Source organism: Phyllobates terribilis, unplaced genomic scaffold (assembly GCF_046119375.1).
Source record: "Phyllobates terribilis strain yellow unplaced genomic scaffold, ASM4611937v1 Scaffold_11__3_contigs__length_659146591, whole genome shotgun sequence".
In the NCBI taxonomy this organism is placed as follows: domain Eukaryota; kingdom Metazoa; phylum Chordata; class Amphibia; order Anura; family Dendrobatidae; genus Phyllobates; species Phyllobates terribilis.
This window is the reverse complement of record NW_027362771.1, coordinates 651,422,753-651,441,625: the sequence shown is the minus strand read 5'-3', so window position 1 is coordinate 651,441,625 and position 18,873 is coordinate 651,422,753. Positions and strand designations below refer to the sequence as shown.

Here is an 18,873-nt window from a genome sequence, read left to right as displayed (position 1 = left end):
CTCTCTCCCTGCCCTCCATGTGTAGTGCTGTGCCTGTTGCGCTCTCCCTGCTCTCCATATGTAGTGCTGCGCCTGTTGCTCTCTCCCTGCCCTCCATGTGTAGTGCTGCGCCTGTTGCGCTCTCCCTGCTCTCCATGTGTAGCGCTGCGCCTGTTGCGCTCTCCCTGCTCTCCATGTGTAGCGCTGCGCTTGTTGCGCTTTCCCTACTTTCTAGAACTTGTTCTGTTTTTCACATTCGGAATCCAAGAACTGCAGACGAGATGCCCGGAGATCTCCGGATTATATTTATACTAACATCACTACACAGCCGTTCACTCACAGCAGCACAGAGCTTGTAAGCTATTTGCGTCCGATGACAGCTGGGCAGGTAACGTCTGGTCCCCAAGGCTTCGCTTCTTGCACCTTTCTTACAATGATGTGGCGATCGCCACACTCTGTGCTACATATCGGGGTCTCAGTGTGGATCAGCCCTTTATGTCCATCATTGAGGCTCCTCCTTCGCCATGTTCCTCAGCGCCTCCTCATGGAAGCTCATGACTTGGTAGCCGGGCTCTTCGGTCAGATTCTCCGCCCCCAGGGAGCGGTAGAGGCCGATGGCCGGACTGTTCCACTTCAGCACGGAGAGGTGGATCTGAGAGCAGCCGGACTTCACTCCTTCCTGTAAAGTGACATGGGCGGAGGTGATAATAGCCCATTGGCTGCCATATACTGGCAGTACAGATCTGCAGGTCCCCCAGCACAGAATAATGGTGCAGACTGATGTAGACGTCACATAATCGCTACCAATAATAGTCACATGACCCGATGAGACACCGCCACTCACCTGCGCCACTCGTATCATCAGCCGCCTCCCCAGACCGCGACCTGCCCGAGAGAAAGACCATCAGTAGTCACAGACTAGCCGTATATCCCAGTACCAGCCACTGCTCGTTCTGACGGCCCACCCCATATAATACAGTGGTAGGGTCCTGCCCCACCCATATAATACAGTGGTAGGGTCCTGCCCCACCCATATAATACAGTGGTAGGGTCCTGCCCCACCCATATAATACAGTGGTAGGGTCCTGCACCCCCATATAATACAGTGGTAGGGTCTTGCCCCCACCCCCATATAATACAGTGGTAGGGTCTTGCCCCCACCCCCCATATAATACAGTGGTAGGGTCCTGCCCCCCCCCATATAATACAGTGGTAGGGTCCTGCCCCCACCCCCATATAATACAGTGGTATGGTCCTGCCCCAACCTCCCTATAATACAGTGGTAGGGTCTTGCCCCCACCCCCATATAATACAATGGTAGGTTCCTGCCCCCACCCCCATATAATACAGTGGTAGGGTCCTGCCCCCATCCCCATATAATACAGTGGTAGGGTCCTGCCCCCTCCCCCATATAATACAGTGGTAGGGTCCTGCCCCCACCCCCATATAATACAGTGGTAGGGTCCTGCCCCCACCCCCATATAATACAGTGGTAGGGTCCTGCCCCCACCCCCATATAATACAGTGGTAGGGTCCTGCCCCCTCCCCTATATAATACAGTGGTAGGGTCCTGCCCCCACCCCCATATCATACAGTGGTAGGGTCCGGCCCCCACCCCCATATAATACAGTGGTAGGGTCCTGCCCCCACCCCCATATAATACAGTGGTAGGGTCCTGCCCCCACCCCCATATAATACAGTGGTAGGGTCCTGCCCCCACCCCCATATAATACAGTGGTAGGGTCCTGCCCCCACCCCATATAATACAGAGGTAGGGTCCTGCCCCCACCCCCATATAATACAGTGGTTGGGTCCTGCCCCCCCACTGACTCCATCCCCACCGCCCCCATCTTTCCCTCCCCAACACAATGGTAGGTTCCTGCCCCCATTATCTCCTGTGAGTTTTGGGCAGTGTACATATCATTATAGAGGGATCCCCAATCACTGACCTCTGAACTGCGGACAGACATACAGATCCTCCAGATGAAGAGTCCGACCCGTCCAACTGCTGTAACTGTGAGCAAAGAGGGCGTAACCGGCAAAGGGGCGACCTGTAATAACACCATGGAATTACTACTGCCATCATACATCACTCACCTAAACCCCCATCCTCCATTACTATATACATAGAATTAATTATTATAATCGCCAACATTTGCACGTTATTCCGGTGAGGAGCTGCCCACTTACTAAAGACTGAGACTTTTCCATCACAGAATTATTAGTGTTTTATTAGAGATTTGCTTTCTGCATTTTATTAATGTTCTGCTTGCTCGTCAGGAGATGGTGGAGTGTCGTCGAAGGGATAGTATCTAGCCTGAGGACCTGGAAGGATGGATGGATCGATGGCTTATGGAGTGTTGGAGATCATTTACCGACTGGGCTGGATAAGCGTGCTCCAGTTGTGGGATCTGTCATTTGGATTTAAACTTTCTTAAAGGATTGTTGGATTGTCCATCATTTTACCTGTCATCTCGAGGATAGGAGGCTGTGACTACAGACTATACTGGCACAAAGGCAGTGGAACTACTGTCCCGGGGAGGAGATCTTGTGGATTGAGACAATTGTATTTTGGACATTTACATGGAATTGCTGTATTACCATGGATGTGAGGAATAAAATATTGTTGCATCGTTAACCTGCCTAGGTGATTACTAAAACCCACAACCTCAGATGTTTACAATTACAGTATGTTCTGGTATGCAGATTATTACGGTATGTTCTGGTATGCAGATTATTACGGTATGTTCTGGTATGCAGATTATTACGGTATGTTCTGGTGTGCTCATTATTACGGTATGTACTGGTGTGCTCATTGTTACGGTATGTTCTGGTGTGCTCATTGTTACGGTATGTTCTGGTGTGCTCATTGTTACGGTATGTACTGGTGTGCTCATTGTTACGGTATGTACTGGTGTGCTCATTGTTACGGTATGTACTGGTGTACTCATTGTTACGGTATATGTCCGGTGTGCTCATTATTACGGTATGTTCTGGTGTGCTCATTATTACGGTGTGTTCCGGTGTGCTCATTATTATGGTATGATTTGGTGTGCTCATTATTACGGTATGTTCCTGGGTGCTCATTATTACGGTATGTTCCTGTGTGCTCATTATTACGGTATGTTCTGGTGTGCTCATTATTACGGTATGTTCCTGGGTGCTCATTATTACGGTATGTTCCTGTGTGCTCATTATTACGGTATGTTCCGGTGTGCTCATTATTACGGTATGTTCCGGTGTGCTCATTATTACGGTATGTTCCGGTGTGCTCATTATTACGGTATGTTCTGGTGTGCTCATTATTACGGTATGTTCCGGTGTGCTCATTATCACGGTATGTTCCGGTGTGCTCATTATCACGGTATGTTCCGGTGTGCTCATTATTACGGTATGTTCCGGTGTGTTCATTATTACGGTATGTTCCGGTGTGCTCATTATTACGGTATGTTCCGGTGTGCTCATTATTACGGTATGTTCCGGTGTGCTCATTATTACGGTATGTTCCGGTGTGCTCATTATTACGGTATGATCCGGTGTGCTCATTATTACGGTATGTTCCGGTGTGCTCATTATTACGGTATGATCCGGTGTGCTCATTATTACGGTATGTTCTGGTGTGCTCATTATTACGGTATGTTCTGGTGTGCTCATTATTACGGTATGTTCCGGTGTGCTCATTATTACAGTGTCAGTGCAGTAATACATACTAACACCATTATATCACATACATACGGTACCTGATATGTGACCTTATGATGGAGGCATTATTGCGGTATGTGTGCACCGCCTGGTGCGGGTCGATCGGTCACTCACCACTTTCGCCTTTTTCACTTTCTGGTAGTTCAGCTACCAAACAACGAAACCACGGAGTCGGCCCAAATCCATCCTGGTGCAATACTGTGAGGAGAAAAGACGTCATTCCCGACATTACCGACAGTAGTGTGCCACCGCCAACGCTACTGCCCCCAAATATACTGACCTTATACACACCCCCAAGTGTGCCGCTACATCCCCCCCACAATATCTAGTGCCAACATTCCCCCCCATATCCAGCACCCACATTCCATCTATATCTTCCACCTACACCCCCCTTATCTAATGCCCACATTCCCTTAAACCTCCCCATATCTATAGCCCAAGTCCCCCCTGTATCTAATGCCCACATCCCCCGATATCTAGCACCCCCATTCTCCCTATATCTTGCACCTACGTCCTCCTACATCCCCCCCATATCTAGCACCCATGTCCCCATAAACCCCCTATATCTAGAGCCCACGTCCCTCCAAATCTAGTGCCCACGTCCACTACATCCCCCAATATCTGATGTTCACGTCCCCTATATCCCCCTATATCTAGTGCCTACATCCCCCCATAGCTAGTGCTCACATCCCCCTATATCTTGCACCTACATCACCCCCAAATCTAGTTCCCCTGTCCCCTACACCCCCCATATCTAGTGCCCACACCCCCCATATCTAATGTCCACATCCCCTATATCTTGAATCTACACCCCCCCAAAATCTAGTGTCCATGTCCCCCATATCTAATGTCCACATCTCCCCATATCTAGTGCCTGTGCCCCCCTTACCTTCCTCCGTCAGCTTGATGAGGTGCGTGATTTTCTCGTATTCCGCCAGTTCCTGGAGACGGAGACGTGTGATATAATATAATGTGACATCAGGGTTGGATCATTAAAGTGTTATTACGTTTTTACCCGGATCATCCTCATGATCTGTGCAGAGTCCGCTGCTTCTGCCGGCCGAATGGTGTAGTCCATGATGGGGTGAGTAGTACCTGGAAGAAGTAGTCATTATCAGTCACACCTTGTCTCACATCACTGTGGTCACCACAAATGAGGCAGATAACGGGCCCTCCCTGCAGCCGCTCTCCGCCCTCCCTGCAGCCGCTCTCCGCCCTCCCTGCAGCCGCTCTCCGCCCTCCCTGCAGCCGCTCGCCGCCCTCCCTGCAGCCGCTCGCCGCCCTCCCTGCAGCCGCTCGCCGCCCTCCCTGCAGCCGCTCGCCGCCCTCCCTGCAGCCGCTCGCCACCCTCCCTGCAGCCGCTCGCCACCCTCCCTGCAGCCGCTCGCCACCCTCCCTGCAGCCGCTCGCCACCCTCCCTGCAGCCGCTCGCGGCCCTCCCTGCAGCCGCTCTCGGCCCTCCCTGCAGCCGCTCTCGGCCTTCCCTGCAGCCGCTCGTGGCCCACCCTGCAGCCGCTCTCGGCCCTCCCGGCGATGGGGCCGGATGTTATACACTGTGGGGTGGGAGGTGACGGGGCCGGATGTTATACACTGGGGGGAGGGAGGTGACGGGGCCGGATGTTATACACTGGGGGAGGGAGGTGACGGGGCCGGATGTTATACACTGGGGGGCAGGGAGGTGACGGGGCCGGATGTTATACACTGGGGGGGAAGGGAGGTGACGGGGCCGGATGTTATACACTGGGGGAGGGAGGTGACGGGGCTGGATGTTATACACTGGGGGGGAGGGAGGTGACGGGGCTGGATGTTATACACTGGGGGGAGAGGAAGGTGACGGGGCCGGATGTTATACACTGGGGGGAGAGGAAGGTGACGGGGCCGGATGTTATACACTGGGGGAGGGAGGTGACGGGGTCGGATGTTATACACTGGGGGGGAGGGAGGTGACGGGGCCGGATGTTATACACTGGGGGGGAGGGAGGTGATGGGGCCGGATGTTATACACTGGGGGGGGAGGGAGGTGACGGGGCCGGATGTTATACACTGGGGGAGGGAGGTGACGGGGCCGGATGTTATACATTGGGGGAGGGAGGTGACGGGGCCGGATGTTATACACTGGGGGGAGGGAGGTGACGGGGCCGGATGTTATACATTGGGGGAGGGAGGTGACGGGGCCGGATGTTATACACTGGGGGGAGGGAGGTGACGGGGCCGGATGTTATACACTGTGGGGTGGGAGGTGACGGGGCCGGATGTTATACACTGGGGGGGAGGGAGGTGACGGGGCTGGATGTTATACACTGGGGGGGGAGGGAGGTGACGGGGCCGGATGTTATACACTGGGGGAGGGAGGTGACGGGGCTGGATGTTATACACTGGGGGGGAGGGAGGTGACGGGGCTGGATGTTATACACTGGGGGGGGGGGGAGGTGACGGGGCCGGATGTTATACACTGGGGGAGGGAGGTGACGGGGTCGGATGTTATACACTGGGGGGGAGGGAGATGATGGGGCCGGATGTTATACACTGGGGGGGGAGGGAGGTGATGGGGCCGGATGTTATACACTGCGGGGGGGAGGGAGGTGACGGGGCCAGATGTTATACACTGGAAGAGGGAGGTGACAGGGTCGGATGTTATACACTGGGGGGGAGGGAGATGATGGGGCCGGATGTTATACACTGGGGAGGGAGGGAGGTGATGGGGCCGGATGTTATACACTGGGGGGGGAGGGAGGTGACGGGGCCGGATGTTATACACTGGGGGAGGGAGGTGACGGGGCCAGATGTTATACACTGGGGGAGGGAGGTGACGGGGCCGGATGTTATACACTGGGGGGAGGGAGGTGACGGGGCCGGATATTATACACTGTGGGGTGGGAGGTGACGGGGCCGGATGTTATACACTGGGGGGGAGGGAGGTGACGGGGCCGAATGTTATACACTGGGGGAGGGAGGTGACGGGGGAGGATGTTATACACTGGGGGGGAGGGAGGTGACGGGGCTGGATGTTATACACTGGAGGGAGGGAGGTGATGGGGCCGGATGTTATACACTGGGGGAGGGAGGTGACGGGGTCGGATGTTATACACTGGGGGGGGAGGGAGGTGACGGGGTCGGATGTTATACACTGGGGGGGGAGGGAGGTGACGGGGCCGGATGTTATACACTGGGGGGTGAGGGAGGTGACAGGGCCGGATGTTATACACTGGGGGAGGGAGGTGACAGGGTTGGATGTTATACACTGGGGGGGGAGGGAGGTGACGGGGCTGGATGTTATACACTGGGGGGGGAGGGAGGTGACGGGGCCTGATGTTATACACTGGGGGAGGGAGGTGACGGGGTCGGATGTTATACACTGGGGGGGAGGGAGGTGACGGGGCCGGAAATTATACACTGGGGGGGAGGGAGGTGATGGGGCCGGATGTTATACACTGGGGGGGGAGGGAGGTGACGGGGCCAAATGTTATACACTGGGGCAGGGAGGTGACAGGGTTGGATGTTATACACTGGGGGAGGGAGGTGACAGGGTCGGATGTTATACACTGGGGGGGAGGGAGGTGACGGGGCCGGATGTTATACACTGGGGGGTGAGGGAGGTGACGGGGCCGGATGTTATACACTGGGGGAGGGAGGTGACAGGGTCGGATGTTATACACTGGGGGGGAGGGAGGTGACGGGGCCGGATGTTATACACTGGGGGGGAGGGAGGTGACGGGGCCGGATGTTATACACTGGGGGGGAGGGAGGTGACGGGGTCGGATGTTATACACTGGGGGGGAGGGAGGTGACAGGGTCGATGTTATACACTGGGGGGGAGGGAGGTGACGGGGTCGGATGTTATACACTGGGGGGAGGGAGGTGATGGGGCCGGATGTTATACACTGGGGGGGAGGGAGGTGACGGGGCCGGATGTTATACACTGGGGGCGAGGGAGGTGACGGGGCCGGATGTTATACACTGGGGGGAGGGAGGTGAGGGGGCCGGATGTTATACACTGGGGGGGAGGGAGGTGACGGGGCCGGATGTTATACACTGGGGGAGGGATGTGACGGGGCCGGATGTTATACACTGGGGGGAGGGAGGTGAGGGGGCCGGAGGTTATACACTGGGGGATGGAGGTGACAGGGTCGGATGTTATACACTGGGGGGGAGGGAGGTGACGGGGTCGGATGTTATACACTGGGGGGAGGGAGGTGATGGGGCCGGATGTTATACACTGGGGGGGGAGGGAGGTGACGGGGCCGGATGTTATACACTGGGGGCGAGGGAGGTGACGGGGCCGGATGTTATACACTGGGGGGAGGGAGGTGAGGGGGCCGGATGTTATACACTGGGGGGGAGGGAGGTGACGGGGCCGGATGTTATACACTGGGGGAGGGAGGTGACGGGGCCGGATGTTATACACTGTGGGGTGAGGGGCTGGATGTTATACACTGGGGGGAGGGAGGTGACGGGTCGGATGTTATACACTGGGGGGAGGGAGGTGATGGGGCCGGATGTTATACACTGGGGGGGGAGGGAGGTGACGGGGCCGGATGTTATACACTGGGGGGAGGGAGGTGATGGGGCCGGATGTTATACACTGGGGGGGGGAGGGAGGTGACGGGGCCGGATGTTATACACTGTGGGCGAGGGAGGTGACGGGGCCGGATGTTATACACTGGGGGGAGGGAGGTGAGGGGGCCGGATGTTATACACTGGGGGGGAGGGAGGTGACGGGGCCGGATGTTATACACTGGGGGAGGGAGGTGACGGGGCCGGATGTTATACACTGTGGGGTGAGGGGCTGGATGTTATACACTGGGGGGAGGGAGGTGACGGGGTCGGATGTTATACACTGGGGGGAGGGAGGTGATGGGGCCGGATGTTATACACTGGGGGGGGAGGGAGGTGACGGGGCCGGATGTTATACACTGGGGGGAGGGGAGGGAGGTGACGGGGCCGGATGTTATACACTGGGGGGAGGGAGGTGATGGGGCCGGATGTTATACACTGGGGGGGGAGGGAGGTGACGGGGCCGGATGTTATACACTGGGGGGGGGGGAGGGAGGTGACGGGGCCGGATGTTATACACTGGGGGGGGAGGGAGGTGACGGGGCCGGATGTTATACACTGGGGGCGAGGGAGGTGACGGGGCCGGAAGTTATACACTGGGGGGAGGGAGGTGAGGGGGCCGGATGTTATACACTGGGGGGGAGGGAGGTGACGGGGCTGGATGTTATACACTGGGGGGAGGGAGGTGAGGGGGCCGGATGTTATACACTGGGGGGGAGGGAGGTGACGGGGCCGGATGTTATACACTGGGGGAGGGAGGTGACAGGGTCGGATGTTATACACTGGGGGGGAGGGAGGTGACGGGGTCGGATGTTATACACTGGGGGGAGGGAGGTGATGGGGCCGGATGTTATACACTGGGGGGGAGGGAGGTGACGGGGCCGGATGTTATACACTGGGGGGAGGGAGGTGAGGGGGCCGGATGTTATACACTGGGGGGGAGGGAGGTGACGGGGCCGGATGTTATACACTGGGGGAGGGAGGTGACGGGGCCGGATGTTATACACTGTGGGGTGAGGGGCTGGATGTTATACACTGGGGGGAGGGAGGTGAGGGGGCCGGATGTTATACACTGGGGGGAGGGAGGTGAGGGGGCCGGATGTTATACACTGGTGGGGGAGGGAGGTGACGGGGCCGGATGTTATACACTGGGGGGAGGGAGACAACAGCTTTCAGGCAGCATTCCTGAGTAATCTTAGCCCAGTCCTCTTGGGCAGTGGCCTCCAGGTTACTAATATTCTCAGGCTGTCATGATGAGTAGACATCATTGTATGAATAAGGAGAAGGATGCAATATCCAACAGCAGTGACTGATCCTGGTGATTCTAGAGATATGGCTGGAGGCTGCAATCGCTGTCACTGGCTGTCACCTGATTCACGTGGAGGCAAGTGCTCAAAAACCCTCCAGTGACTGCAGAAGACGTTGCAGCAACATCTGTGAGCAGCAGATGCTGAGGATTCAGTTTGCACAGTAATGAATATACTAATCGCTGACAATCTACAAGACACCTCCACTTATGACCCAGAAGCCTCCAATCTGTTCAAACTAGAAATAACTAGAAGCTATGGGGTTCTGTTCTGTGGAGAATATAAAGGAGGAAAAATGAAGCATATGCTTAAAAGAACAACCCTCTTACAGTGAAGCATAGTGGAGACTCGGTGATGTTTACAGTGAAGCATGATGGGGGCTCGGTGATGTCTACAGTGAAGCACGGCAGGGGCTCAGTTATATCTACAGTACAGAACGGCAGGGGCTCGGTGAGGTCTACAGTGGAGTACGGCAGGAGCTCGGCAATGTATACAGTGAAGCCTGGCAAGGGCTTGGTCATGCCTACAGTGGAGCACGGCGGGGGCTCAGTGAAGTCTACAGTAGAGCACGGTGGGAGTGTGGTGATGACCACAGTAAGCATGACCGAGCCCCTGCCTATGCTTCATTGTAAAGCACGGCAGGGTTTTGGTGATGGCTACAGTAGAGCATGGAGGTAGCTCGGCGATGTCTACAATGAATCACAGCGGGGGCTCGGTGATGTCTACAGTGAAGCATGGCGGGGGCTCGGTGAAATTTAAGGTAAAGCACGACGGGGGCTCAGTGATGCCTTCAGTGGAGCACGGCGGGGGCTCAGTGATGTCTACAGTGAAACATGAGGGAGGCTTGATGATGTCTACAATGGAGCATGGCGGAGGCTCGGCGATGTCTACAGTGGAGCATGGTGGGGGCTCGGTGATGTCTACAGTGGAGCACAGTGGGGGCTCGGCGATGTCTATAGTGGAGCACAGTGGGGGCTCGGTGATATCTACAGTGAAATGCAGGGGAGGCTTGATGATGTGTACAGTGAAGCACAGCGGTGGCTTAGTGATATCTACAGCTGAGCACGGCGGGGGCTTGGTGATGCCTACAGTGGAGCAGGACGGGTAGGAGGACATTTGCCCCCTGGCTTATTTCTCTCCTCGTCTTTAGGGCCGGAATGACTGCATATGATCAGTGGTTTGGGCGGCTGTAGGGGCCAAGGCTTTAGAGGGCGGTCGCCAGCCAAACCACTCACCATGGTCCTGCAGTGCAGGTCAGTGACTGGAAGCTGTGGACAGTAATCTTGTAAGGCTGCACTCACCCAGAGCAGACTGCAGGGCTGGGCTCCGGACTGCTGTCATGCTGGTTTCCGGGAACTGCTCCTTCCTTCCGCCTGGCTGCTGCTGCTGCTCTGTGCTGAGGCCGGGCTCTGCTGGTTGTTCAGGCTCTGCTGGTTGTTCAGGCTCTGCTGGTTGTTCAGGCTCCGCTGGTTGTTCAGGCTCCGCTGGTTGTTCAGGCTCCGCGGGGAGACTATAATCATTACAGCTATTATAACATATTGGTAGTTTATTGATTATCACTTGTGATGTATCTGATATGACATAATATTGTGTCTCTGTATAAAAGGCCGGGGCAGCGCCTGCAGAGGTCGTGGGTCAGAGCCTGCAGAGATCATGGGGCAGCGCCTGCAGAGATCATGGGGCAGCACCTGCAGAGATCGTGGGTCAGAGCCTGCAGAGATCATGGGGCAGCGCCTGCAGAGATCATGGGGCAGCACCTGCAGAGATCGTGGGTCAGAGCCTGCAGAGATCATGGGGCAGCACCTGCAGAGATCGTGGGGCAGCGCCTGGAGAGGTCGTGGGGCAGCGCCTGCAGAGGTCGTGGGTCAGAGCCTGCAGAGATCATGGGGCAGCACCTGCAGAGATCGTGGGGCAGCGCCTGGAGAGGTCGTGGGGCAGCACCTGCAGAGGTTGTGGGGCAGTGCCTGCAGAGATCATGGGGCAGCACCTGCAGAGATCGTGGGGCAGCGCCTGGAGAGGTCGTGGGGCAGCGCCTGCAGAGATCGTGGGTCAGAGCCTGCAGAGATCATGGGGCAGCACCTGCAGAGATCGTGGGGCAGCGCCTGGAGAGGTCGTGGGGCAGCACCTGCAGAGGTCGTGGGGCAGTGCCTGCAGAGATCATGGGGCAGCACCTGCAGAGATCGTGGGGCAGCGCCTGGAGAGGTCGTGGGGCAGCGCCTGCAGAGGTCGTGGGTCAGAGCCTGCAGAGATCATGGGGCAGCGCCTGCAGAGATCGTGGGGCTGCACCTGCAGGGGTCGTGGAGCTGCTTCTGCAGGGGTCGTGGGGCAGCGCCTGGAGAGGTCGTGGGGCAGCACCTGCAGAGGTCATGGGTCAGAGCCTGCAGAGATCGTGGGGCAGCGCCTGCAGAGATCATGGGGCAGCACCTGCAGAGATCGTGGGGCAGCGCCTGCAGAGATCGTGGGGCAGCGCCTGCAGAGATCGTGGGGCAGCGCCTGCAGAGATCGTGAGGCAGCGCCTGCAGAGATCGTGGGGCTGCACCTGCAGGGGTCGTGGGGCAGCGCCTGCAGAGATCGTGGGGCAGCGCCTGCAGAGATCGTGGGGCAGCGCCTGCAGAGATCGTGGGGCTGCACCTGCAGGGGTCGTGGGGCAGCGCCTGCAGAGATTGTGGGGCAGCGCCTGGAGAGGTCGTGGGGCAGCGCCTGCAGAGGTCGTGGGTCAGAGCCTGCAGAGATCATGGGGCAGCGCCTGCAGAGATCGTGGGGCAGCGCCTGGAGAGGTCGTGGGGCAGCACCTGCAGAGGTCGTGGGGCAGAGCCTGCAGAGATCGTGGGGCAGCGCCTGCAGAGATCGTGGGGCAGCGCCTGCAGAGATCGTGGGGCAGCGCCTGCAGAGATCGTGGGGCAGCGCCTGCAGAGATCGTGGGGCAGCGCCTGCAGAGATCGTGGGGCTGCACCTGCAGGGGTCGTGGGGCAGCGCCTGCAGAGATCGTGGGGCAGCGCCTGGAGAGGTCGTGGGGCAGCACCTGCAGAGGTCGTGGGTCAGAGCCTGCAGAGATCGTGGGGCAGCGCCTGCAGAGATCGTGGGGCAGCGCCTGCAGAGATCGTGGGGCAGCGCCTGCAGAGATCGTGGGGCAGCGCCTGCAGAGATCGTGGGGCAGCGCCTGCAGAGATCGTGGGGCTGCGCCTACAGGGGTCATGGGGCAGCGCCTGCAGTTACGAAGCTCTGCAGATCTCAGGTGTCTGGGGTTTTCTGCCACAGAATTATCCAGAATTACCCTTGAGGACTCATGTTGGTTTCTGTTTTATGATTTCTCTAATTTTTCCTGATCTCCCATCCTCGGTTCAGCCCGTGCACTGATCCCTAGGCAGAGCCAGAACTGTTCAGTAAATTCTTTTAGTGCGGACCCCACTCTCATATATATGGGGGTATTGTATTCACTTTTTATACTTTTATCCCTTTTTAATTGTAACTTTTTGTTCTAAATAAATTTCCTCTTTATCCGTCCACATTCTGCCTGTGTGCCAGGGAGATCAGAAACAGATCGCACCGCTGCTTCCAATCATTAGGACAATTAGAAATTGGTGATGGACGAGACCGGGGCTACTTCCACTTCTTGGTCGGTTATTGGGGAACTCGCAGTGAGCGTATAGTATATACACCTCCGATTCCAACACATGGAATATATATACAGTATATGTGGTGCCCTGCTGCGCATTGGTGCCACAGAACCTAGAAGGGTGCATGTGTGGCACCCCTGAGGGTTCAGTCGCCACAGAGATACTGCACCTCACCCCGAGGTGTGGTGTCTCCCTTCTCTCAGGTAAGGATGGAGTGCTGCACGGAACCCCAACACCTACATCCAACACTACACTACCCCAGGCCAGCAGGAGGGGCAAGACGCAATGTAGTTTTCTGCTGAGCCCTGGCCCTGGCTGGAGTAGGGGGAGGGAACACCGAGGAAGGGGGACCCTGTAGTGCATAGGAGGGAGAGGGCAGTTCCTGGGTGCACTGAGAAGGAGGTATAAAAGGTGGGCACCATCTTAGTTCTGTGTTCAGTCAGAGAGAAGAAGTGACAGAGTAAGGGCCTCTGCATGGGGCTCTGCTCCGCAGGCAGGCCTGGGAGAGCAGCCGGAGCCTGGAGGAAGGAGTGGACCGGCGAGTTGCCACCGCACGCCCGAATCTACCTGCGTAGGGGGGTCAGGCCAAAGGGGGAGACTGGTCCCCGAAACTAGTGGAGGCGGGGAACGACCCTCAGCTAGAAACCGGAGGCTGTGACATTTTAGGTGGCGCAGCCCCTCGCTACACCCACTAGGAAGGCACCACATAGGGTCAGGGAAACGGCACCAATGTTTACCCGAGAAGGCCCGAGGCAGCCGGACAGAAACGAGGTCACTGGTGGGGTATGACAGGCCAGAGAAAGGACACACAAAGGGGGGTCCTGTGAAACGCTCCAAAGTTATCTGGGAGTAGGCCGAGCCCCTCACCTGGTGAGCACAGTGCGACGTGGGACGTTATGACCAGCTGGAGTAACGTGGATAAAGAACTGTGAGTAAATACCCTGGACTGCATTACAGGACTCTGTGTCATTACTGCTGCTCCCGCGCACCATCACCCCCAACATCTGCACTCGCTGCCCTGAGGCTATGCTCCTCCCGTGGGGCGTTATACTACCCTCTGCTGCACCCACAACACCAGCCTCAGCGGTCTGCCCTGCAGCGGCTGTTCACTCTGACCGCAATCCACGGGTGGCGTAGTCGGACATTCAGCATATAGACTGCCATTTGGTTTGACCGCCCTGGGCACGGACCAGGTCGCCACCACGCAAGGACTACAACCCCCAGCATCCCCAAAAGGTCCGGTTCCGGGTATCCCCACACACACACGGCCCAGGGGGCGTGTCAGGTTGCTACACTCAAAACCCCAGGGGGTCAGGTTGGTCCCGGATCCGGCATACAGGAAGGACTTCAGCATACCCGAGCGGGAATGAGAGTGGGCAGCGTAGGACAACGGTGAGAAGGACAGAGTGTGGAAAAGGTCAAGATAGGTAGACATGAAAGTGGGGTTCCGCCAGGCATTCCTAAGTTTGCTTGAGAAAGGATTGAACCCCTGCCCGGTGAACGCAGCGCAACGAGGGAGGCCTTCACCTGCAAAGTGCATTTGTGAATTGCCTAAGAACTGTCAGTAAAACCTTGGACGACTGCATCGAACAGCCTCTGTCTGTTTCTTCACCGGCATCACTGATCCTCACTGCACTACAACGCCCAGCACACCATTCCACCATCTATCTATCTATCTACACTGCCCTGAGGCCCACTCCACCTGTGGGAAGCTGTACCATCTTTAGCTGCCTTGTCACCTGCCTCAGAGGACTGCTGCAGCGCTGGTGACCTTCACCAGACACCACAGGTGGCGTCATGAATTTCTCTGAACTTTGTTAGTAATCGCTACCCCTTTTTGTGCACTGTCCGCCCTGGGCCAGCCACCGTGATACATATATATATATATATACTGTCCCCAAACAGTAAGGCCCCCGGGGGCGCGACATCCCAACTGGCGTCACGAACAGGATGCGTGACCAGCCCGTACCAGTGGGTGAAGTGTGCCTAAACAGTTGCGTTGTGATACTGAATGTGGCGCCTGCCCCAGAAGAATGGGCGCCATTGTCTGCATGCCAAAAGACAACAAAATGGAGCCTTTCATCGTGGGCCGGGTCCCAGAATGGTGCCGAAAGCAGGCCCTGCCCCTTGCAACAGTGACTGTCCGCATAGATGTGTCTGTCAAAGCAGGGGGGCATCACAGGGAGTTTCCAACAGCAAGTTGCCATGGGACCGGCCCCAAAAGAAGAAAGGAGGCGGAGAGAAAGAATGGAGACAGGGGGTGGTCTCCACCGGTCTGGTCAGACAGCACCCGGCAGCTGAGATGGAAGCACGCGAGAGTCCAGCCTCCGCCTCAGGCCTGCCGCTGCAAGAGGTGACCCCCCTCACCCAGGAGAAGAAGAAGCTGTCCCCGGAGGACGTGGAGTTCCTCGAGAATGAGGTTCTCGAGCTGGGCCAGCAGGTTGAGCAGGCCCAGCAGGCAGTGATCGCCAAATGGAAAGGCGAGCTGCTGAATAAACTAAACGGGCGCGGAACCAGAGGGCCACCCACCAAGAGCCGTCCCGGAACTGTCGCCCCCGGGCGCTGCACCGGAAGGTCAAATGTATAGCGCCTGTCCGGAACCTTTCATCCCGGGCGCTGAAGCTGCGGGCCTACTGCTGGAAACCCTCCCGCCACCTCCGGCACCCCAGTGGGTGTGCGGAGCGCCGGCCTTCGACTGGTCCGCCCAGATGGAGGACCAGCAGCCGTACCTGCTGCTCCCCACACAAGGGTGCCCGATCGCCTATACCAGCGGAGTGGAGTTACGCTGGGACAACCGGGGGGAAAACCTGATGGGGTTCCCACGGGAGACCGAGGCCGAAGCACTACAAAGGCAGGAGTTCTGCAAGCAGGAGCTCCGGCAGCTCAAGAAGGAGCGACGCGCGTGGGCGGCGCGCAATGAACGCCTGGAGGTCCGTGACAGGGCCGCCAAGGCGCAGACCTGCAAGGCGGAGACAGCCAACCCCAGCCCCCGTGAGGAAGGTATCATTGTCAAGTTCAACCTCAAGGCTGGGTGGGGCTTCATTCGCAGTCCTGTATTTAACCGGGACATTTTCGTACACCGGCGGGATGTAGAGCCCGAGTTGGAAGAAGGCCATCCCGACCGGAACCTCTACCCTGGGGATCACGTCACGTTCACCCGGGATCATGGTGAACATGGCTGGTATGCCCTGCAGGTGTACCGCGTCTCCAAGGATAATCCCCTGCAGGAAGTCCCTCGTGACCCGGCTGGGTCAGGGAAGCATCAGGAGTACCGCAGGAGGGGTCCCCAGTACTAGGCTTGGTACTGGGACTGCAAATAACTATTTATAGTCACTCGTCCGGGTGCTGTGTTGTTTTTGCTGAGTTTACCATGTTGACTTTATAATAATGTTTTCTATATAGTGTGAAGTTTTCTATAAATACCCATCAGGGTACACAGGCTGAGGACTGTGAGCAGCCCGACATTGACTTTGTATATAGTTTAGCACTTCTTAAAGTGCACCCTCTTGGTTTTATACTTGAAACATAATACCTCAGAACAAAAACCCGTTGGCGTGGCAGAAGACGAGGTCCAGTGTCTGGATCATCTATGCCCTGCAGCCACGCCCAGGGCCTACTTTGAGGGTTTGGAGCGGGTCCCTCATGCTACTACTGTTGCACCCTGGTGCAGGAACTTTCTTGAAAAAGTGCTCTTATAATGTTTTATGAGAAAAGTATTTTGCAATGTAAAGTTTAAAGAAAGTGTACCTCCCATAAAGGGAAGAAATGTCTTATAAAATTTTGCATGTCATTTACCCCCTGTTTTGCTTTATTCCAGCCCGCGGACGTGCTGTGTTTTACCGGGGGGGAATGTGGCGCCCCTGAGGGTTCAGTCACCACAGAGATACTGCACCTCACCCCGAGGTGTGGTGTCTCCCTTCTCTCAGGTAGGATGGGAGTGCTGCCCGGGACCCCAACACCTACATCCAACACTACACTATCCCAGGCTAGCAGGAGGGGCAAGACGCAATGTAGTATTCTGCTGAGCCCTGGCCCTGGCTGGAGTAGGGGGGTAACCCAAAGGTAGGGGGAACCAATAGTGGGTGTGGGTGGAGGAAACAGTTACACGGAGCACATATACAGTAAGTATATAATAGGAAGTCATATTTGGTCTAGAAGTCAGTTCAGTCGAGTACAGTGGAGAGTTCTAGTGAGGGCTGTTCAGAGGAACAGTCCGGGAGCAGAGGCTCAGTCAGGGCTCTGCTCCACAAGTTAGGGCCTAGGATAGAGGCCCCGGAGGGGAGCAGGCTCCATTCTACTTAAGAGATCCCAGGGGGTACGGCGCGTGCAGGACGGCACCCGTACACCCCGCTCCTGCCAGGTGTCAGGAAGGATCGGTTGCTACACCCCAGGGGGTCAGGGTGGTCCCGGATCCGACGTACAGGAAGGACTTCAGCATACCCGAGCGGGAATGAGAGTGGGCAGCGTAGGGCAGCGGTGAGAAGGACCGAGTGTGAAAAAGGTCAAGATAGGTAGATATGAAAGTGGGGTTCCGCCAGGCATTCCTAAGTTTGCTTGAGAAAGGATTGAACCCCTGCCCGGTGAACGCAGCACGACGAGGGAGGCCTACACCTGCAAAGTGCATTTGTGAATTGCCTAAGAACTGCAAGTAAAACCTTGGACGACTGCATTGAACAGCCTCTGTCTATTTCTTCACCGGCATCACTGATCCTCACCGCACTACAGCGCCCAGCACACCATTCCACCATCTATCTATCTACACTGCCCTGAGGCCCGCTCCACCTGTGGGAAGCTGTACCATCTTTAGCTGCCTTGTCACCTGCCTCAGAGGACTGCTGCAGCGCTGGTGACCTTCACCAGACACCACAGGTGGCGTCACGAATTTCTCTGAACTTTGTTAGTAATCGCTACCCCTTTTTGTGCACTGTCCGCCCTGGGCCAGCCACCGTGATATATATATATATATATATATACTGTCCCCCAAAACAGTAAGGCCCCCGGGGGCGCGACACATGGATGGACTTCTCCACAAGAGGCCCTCACACATTCACACACCTCCACCCTACCACCTCAGGCCACCAGAGGGAGCCCGTTAGGGATATAAATAGGGAGGGTGGAGCCAGGCAGCTCAGTCAGAAGTTAGAGTTTAGCTTACCCCCGTGTGAGTGTCCGTCTTTCCTCCGGGACCGTCCTGCCGTCTCTCTCCTGCACCACCATCCATTACACCCCACGCTGCCCTGGAGCTAGCTCTACCTGTGGAGAGCCACACCATCCCTGCTGCCGTAACACCAGCTCCAGAGGACTGCTCCGCAGCGGCGGTTCCCTTTAGCCGCATTCTACAGGTGGCGTCACAAACTTTCCAAATCCCCTATAAATATCCCCCCTTTTACTGACCGCCCTGGGTCACGGACCGGGTTACCGCTACTGTGACATCACCCCCCCAGCATCCACCGGCCGGGAACCGGGCACCCCACGCCCCAGGGGGTGCGTCAGCCTTGGCGTCACGAACAGGATAAGTGCCCGTCGCCACCGGGTACTGTGCGCCTTAAAAGACGGTAATACTCACTGTGGTGAAGGTTTCCCGCCATTCCCGAGATTTCCTGCCATTATCCGCCATCTTCCTGTCGCCGTGCGGGAAGAAGAGGGACGTAACCGCAGGAATCGGAGAGCCATAACCGCTGGAAGCGCGCGAAGTCGAGGACATGCCCTGCCCC

At 56.9% G+C, this 18,873-nt stretch overlaps 1 protein-coding gene across 7 annotated transcripts in view; it reads right to left on the bottom strand.

The window, feature by feature from the left end:
* Positions 1–266: 266 nt before the first annotated feature.
* LOC141167183 (thialysine N-epsilon-acetyltransferase-like) overlaps positions 267–18,873 on the bottom strand; it is a 40,755-nt gene continuing 22,148 nt past the window's right edge. For 5 of the 7 annotated variants that reach the window (XM_073654603.1, XM_073654600.1, XM_073654602.1 and 2 more), the window contains 7 exons: positions 10,844–11,052; positions 4,697–4,776; positions 4,571–4,622; positions 3,796–3,879; positions 1,929–2,030; positions 824–864; positions 267–658 (listed from right to left, as the gene is read on the bottom strand). In XM_073654603.1, coding sequence (XP_073510704.1) covers positions 482–658; positions 824–864; positions 1,929–2,030; positions 3,796–3,879; positions 4,571–4,622; positions 4,697–4,776; positions 10,844–10,883 — 576 coding nt within the window. In that variant the 5' untranslated portion in view covers positions 10,884–11,052 and the 3' untranslated portion in view covers positions 267–481. Of the gene's footprint in view, positions 659–823; positions 865–1,928; positions 2,031–3,795; positions 3,880–4,570; positions 4,623–4,696; positions 4,777–10,777; positions 11,053–18,873 lie in introns of all 7 variants that reach the window. The other 2 variants (XM_073654605.1, XM_073654606.1) reach the window with 2 other exon arrangements.